General features: G+C 40.1%; 1 protein-coding gene across 1 annotated transcript; it reads right to left on the bottom strand.

Annotated features, from left to right (window-relative positions):
* Nucleotides 1-394: 394 nt before the first annotated feature.
* On the bottom strand, nt 395-1,430 carry LOC103695848. Its single transcript, XM_008777271.4, has one exon. The coding sequence runs from the start codon at nt 1,358-1,360 to the stop codon at nt 545-547; it is 816 nt and encodes a 271-aa protein (XP_008775493.3). The 5' UTR covers nt 1,361-1,430; the 3' UTR covers nt 395-544.
* Nucleotides 1,431-6,000: the final 4,570 nt, after the last annotated feature.

The following is a 6,000-nucleotide window of genomic DNA, read 5'->3' as shown; positions in this document are numbered from 1 at the left end:
AACCGTATACATGTACTCCCACAGATATGAATAAAAACATAAGATATGTCTTTGAGATATTTCAAATGTTTCATTTGTCTTGAAGTAAAAAGGAGGAATTGGCACCAATATGAACAGAAGTATCCTATGGACAATATGTTGCAGCTGTGTAACCCACTTGTGCATGTAGTTTCTTTGAAACTGATTTTGAATACAAAGATGAGACCTTAATTACACTTCATTGCAAGAAAAATAAAATTTACTTCAATTGATAGATATATAGAAATCAGCGTATTAATTATCAGCATCTTTAAGACGTATTTGCCTTGATGTCCAAGTCATATCTCTCATCCATTTGTCACTTAATCTACTGTTATGGCCTTAATATCTTTCTATTTAATTTGGCTCAAAAATATTGATGGCAATTCATCAAGCGGAAAGAAAATTTTTTTGCCACTAATCTGAACATTATTTTGTTCTGACATGTTACAAGGACTGAGATGTCTCAAAAACAGCATACACTACACAGTGAACTTAACACTACCAACAGAAAATTAAGCAAATTCTACTCATTGCTCAGCTGAAGCCTGATCTCCCTATTGAATCTCCTGATGAACTCCTCCACCCTCTCATTAAGCTCCTCATCCGACAATTTCGAGTACTCGTTTTCCTCCGAATATTGATGATTTCTCTTCTCTGTAATCGACCGTTGGAGCGGGAAGTTTGAATGCCCGCTTCCCACCAATCTGTGATGATTTCCCCTCCCTGTCGCCGACCGTCGGAGCGGCAACCTGAGATGATCTTTCTTCTCGGTCACCGAGTGGCATACTGGCTTCTCATAGACAACTATACTCTTATCACCTTCTGTTCCCGGCTGTGGAAGTGATTTCTCCTTCAAATCTACACTTCTATCGGCAGGTTTTTCTAACTGGAGGACTGAGTTCTCTCTCACGGCTATGTTTTTGTCAGCAGTCACATCCAACTGGCTCGGAGCAAGCAATAGTTCTTTTGGGCTCTCTATAATGCGAGTCTTGGGTGGTGGCTCGGCAACAAGGCATGCACTCCTTGCCCTGCTGTGTTTGATGAACTCCTCGTAGAGATCGCTGGTCTCGCTTGAGGAGGAGAATAAACCGGAGTCGGCGGCGACGATGACGATGATGGAGTTGGACATGAGGAACCAGAAGGTGGTGTCTTTGAGGAGTGTATAGGGGGGGATGTGGAGGAGAGAGACATAGAGGACAGGGAGGGAGATTACTAAGATGGAGATGGATATCTTCTTCGCCTTGGGGGGCCTGCTGTTGTTCGAGTTGGAGCTGGAGCTGGAGCTGGAGCTGGAACTGGAGTTGGGCTTAGCTTTGGAGAAGTTTGGTGGTTGCTCCATCTTTGGACTTGCGAGTTTGATGGTGCAAGGCTGTGAACCTTCTCTTCTAATTCTTATAATCTGGGTTTGTGGAAGTTTGAGGGGGCTTTTATAGGGCAGAGGAGGGAGTTCAAAGGCAAAATCAATGTTTTGTGGGCAAAAATAATTGAAATCTAGAGAGTGGGAATCATCCACGTACTGGTGGTGGAAATTAGCTCCTGCTGCTCTGCGATCAAAGGACCACTGCATGGACGGTGAATAAAGTCAGCCAATTTATTTGGATGGCCCACAAGTAAGCAAATTTAATTTGATCAATCAAGATCTAGGATTGTGATCTATCCAAAAGATGAGTCTAATCACTTGCAAGTGGCTTGGATAGATTGATTCAGTCCATGATCTCGTCTCGGCTATCTATGTTTGGGAGACCTGAACTCTAAGTTATAAACTGGGATTGCTAATTTGGTTAGTTGGTAAAATCTTTTGTATTGATGCAAGAAAACATAGCTAATAGTTTGGGTGGCCTAGGTGTTCAGAATTAATAAAAAATTAAGACAGAAAGCGGCCTTTGTTTGCTGAATAATCTATCAGTAGGAGAATCCTGGTGGCATGCCTTTGGAGTTCAACTTTCTTGAGTTGATGCTCTGCCACTCCAATGTGTTGGCTTGAAGGGATACTAAAGATAACTTTTATAGTGTGAGGATCATGGACTTCTTGCGTGGAATTGGAGCATTTAGGCTTGTCTTTCTGCTCTCCATTGTTTATCGGTGTCATCTTTTTTACTTTTCACTTCATTGGAGTGAGATCCTAAACAATGTTTGCTGAAAAGGTTTTGGGATTGGATTGGAAGGAACCTAGCTTACATGTAAAAGTAACTTTACATGTCAAGGTATGCAGATTATAATTTTGAAATATTGGTAATAAATTTGTACAACCATTTTCTATGAAAGAATCAATGTCAGATAATGCAAATATATTGGCAAATGTGGGGCTGTTGTGATTCATTTGTAGTACATGTGGAAAATTCTTTTAATTTTTCAATAAAATATTAAACAATGGAAACAGTTTTATATATGATAGCCACCCAAATCTCATAGTCTAGATGGCACAAGGATTAATCCAATTTTCTCATGCCATGGGGCTTCGGGACAGTGTTACATAAACATAGGATTGGATTTAGCTTGTTTTTCTTCTCTTGTTTCTGCTATGTTTTACGTTTTAGGTTTTCGGCATTTTTTACTTCATTAACTCTAAGAATTCAGAGGGGTTTTGCTTTTCTTTTTCTTCTAACATAGTCTAGATGAGGGGGCTGATGCAGTTTATATGATTGATGCTATTTGCGGTGGGCTTGCAGTATAAAACATCAATCTCTTCTCTTCCTTGGCTTGCTAAGTGTGAGAGGTGTTTTTCATAATTTGGATCTTGTTGCATTTGCTTTCTTTCATATATAAAGATAAATAAAAAATGCTCGCTCTTTCTAAAACTTCAAGCATATTCAACCCATGGGTTCTTGTGAACCATCAGGGGTAATGCTGGCACCTTGACCCCAAATTAACAAAGCTAGCATCGGGATGTTATCTTTCACGCAAAAGAAGGATTCACCTTCCTTCGCAAGAATCTGCTGTTGGATCACCCACCACATAGATTTCGAAGCACTCCAAACTTCATCATTCATCTACTTGCATAGACCTCAAAGCGACAAGTGGATGATCCAACAATGGACTCATGCCAAGGAAGTTGAATCCTTATTTTGCATAAATGATACAACCCTATCCCATTAATATGTGGTGCTGAATAATAGCTAGTTTTACACCTTTTCCCGAAAGGCTCTTGGTCAAACATAGCAGTTTCCAAGTAAAATATGTAATGATCTTAGGCAAGGAGGTTGGATTACATAGCATTTCTATTTCTCTATACCAACAAGCTACAAGGGGCTAGGCAATCCTTTCACTTGAAATATATTTAGTTTTAATGTACAAAAAATAAATTTCCTTTCACCAAAAACTTTGTTCAGAAAAATTTCATCTTGACGAATGGGCAGGTTGAAACTATTTTTTGAAAAGGAACACAGAGATGGAATTCACCATATTAATACAAAGGAGCATAAAAAATTTAATTTCAAGATGTTATATATAAAAAATCTAATTTTTATATATAAATAAAATAAAATTGAAATCTAGGGGTTTTTAGTGTTAATTTATGTGATTTTTATGCATGCAATGCATGTATGGAGGTGCTGAATTGGGGCTTTGCCATAATGATCACATCCCTCAACTTAGCAACTAGAGGATACTGGTTCAAGTTTGGGATGATACATCTCCAGGGATTTAGAATTGAATAATTATAGTAGGGGTGAATTCCCTCCCTCTCTCTCACACACACACACACTTTAAAAAAGAAGTAGATGGAAGTACAAGTCCGATCAAGCCAAGTCAAGTAAGTAAAGGCTCGAGCTCAACTAGATTCAAAAATACTAGAGCTCAAAATTTGATTCGAGATTGATCGTATCTTAATATCCAAGCTCGAGCTCGACTAGATTCAAAAATATTGGAGCTCGAAATTTGATTCGAGATCAATCGAACCTTAATATTCAAGCTCGAGCTCGACTCAATAAAAAAAAATAATACTCGAAATCGACTCGACTCGACTCAAATATCAAATTTGAGCCTTGAACATAATTAAAAATATGATTAAAAGTTAGGAATTAGATAAGATTAAAAATATATATAAATAATATATTTAAATTATTAAATTGATAATATATATTATACAAATATAATATTATTAAAATATATTTTGCTACTTGAGCTCGACTCGAAAAATTATTTGAACTACTAGAGCTCAGTAATAGTCAAGTCGAGCTCGAGTAGCTCGCAAGCTACTCAGCTTATTTGCATCCCTAGATGGAAGTGGAGGATGGTTTGTTGACTTCTTGTTCATCTCTTATCATGGAGGTTCATTTGCACCCCTAGATGAAATCAATTTCATTTCTTTTCTCCCTTCTCCTCGTCCCTCTCTCTCCACCCTTTTCATTGGCAGCTAAAACCCTTTTGCTTTTTTATTGCTGACCATGATGTAGGGACTTCATCATGGACAGTGGCGAGGAGATCAAAAATCAACATCAAGAAGGGAGCCAAATAGCCAATGACACCCTTCATTAATCCCCTCAACAGCGAGGTCTAGCCAATAGTAGGTGGAGTCCTGTTGATAAAGCATAAGCAAGCAACTGTCTCGTCCTGTGGACTAGTGTAGAGCGGCCTACGTTAATGGTGGAGTCACAGGGCTAACTAAGAGAATAGTTCTTAGTTGCAGCAGGAGGACGCTTATGGTACGGTAGGGACTTTTTCTTCACTAGACGGAGGCTTCACTACAGAAAAAGAGGGAAAAGCCGACACTTAAATGCCGACGCTAGGGAGAAGCGTCGGTAAGTTTTGGTCTCGCGCCAAATTTTGCCGACGCTTTTAATGAGCATCGGCAATTTGAAATAGAGGACGATGCTTAAAAGCGTCGTAGTAGGCCTACAGCTAAACGATGCTTTAAAGCGTCGTTGTTGTCGCCTAAGACGACGCTTATAAGCGTCGTTGAAGGATGCTTATAAACATCAGCGAAGGCGAAGCCCCTCCAAACCCAGCGGCCGACCTCGAGCCCGCATACTTGCCCTAGCGACTCTCCGAGCCCCCTCATTCTCCTCTCCGGCGCTGCCCTAGCCCTCGTCTTCCTCCTCTCCAGTGCTGCCTTAGCCCCCCTCTTCCTCCTCTCCGGTGTAGACCGTCCGACTCCTACCTCCTGTCCTCCTCCCTCCTCTCCGGTGTCGACCGACTGACCTCAACCCCCTCTGCCCGAGATATTTTTCTCCTCCTCCCTCCTCTCTATCCTTCTCGCTTGTTCTCCTCCTTCTCCTCCTCCTCTTCTTTGTGTGTTCGTGGGTTTTTTTTCCTTCCTTAATTTGTTCTCTTGCCCTCAAGCCTTGATCGAGCTTCGCCTCCGTCCGAGAATCTTCTCCTCCTTCCTCCTCTTCAGCGTCGATCGACCGGCCCCAAGTCCCGATCGATCCAGGCCCGCCTCCGCCCAAGGTATTGCACCATGCATCATTAATTGTTTTTGGTGTTCTCATATCTACAAGAATATGAGTTATAATGATAAATCAATATGGAATGATTTGTTCAAATCTGCTTGATTTATTGGCGTAAAATCTTTTGAATTTTAACCTGTTACCTGCCTTCATCCCTAAATTTATAAGACAATCACGATTGATCAGTAATCATCAGTTCTTGCATATCTGCATGTCAGGGTTATTGAGGTTAGGCCATTGTATATGCTGCGACAGGCCTCTGGAATATGTTTCATCTAAAGCATCAGACCATGGAGGTGTAGATGTGCTAAAAATTAAAGTTTTGGTCGACTATCCTTACATGAGCTTGAGTCTGCTTAATGAATTTTTCACCAGCTACATCCTCTGTCATGACTTGCTTACAAAAGTTATTAAACTTCTGTTCATGTTACTCTCACGATTCTTCATCATTTTTCATGATCGTTGAACTGTGAAATCTTTGTTGCATTAGTAGACAACAACATCAGAGTTAAACTGTCCATTTCTCAACCACTGTAGCACCAACACAACTCAAATGCATTTCAATACAAAATTATAAACAAAAAAAATGAAA

The sequence above is a fragment of the Phoenix dactylifera genome, chromosome 16 (genome assembly GCF_009389715.1).
Source record: "Phoenix dactylifera cultivar Barhee BC4 chromosome 16, palm_55x_up_171113_PBpolish2nd_filt_p, whole genome shotgun sequence".
In the NCBI taxonomy this organism is placed as follows: Eukaryota; Viridiplantae; Streptophyta; class Magnoliopsida; order Arecales; family Arecaceae; genus Phoenix; species Phoenix dactylifera.
Note: the sequence above shows the minus strand (reverse complement) of the source record. Positions and strands in the feature narration are given on the sequence as shown.

Coding starts and splice junctions, on each gene's coding strand:
- LOC103695848 (XM_008777271.4), bottom strand. CDS start 1,360: ATGGAGCAACCACCAAACTTCTCCAAAGCTAAGCCCAACTCCAGTTCC.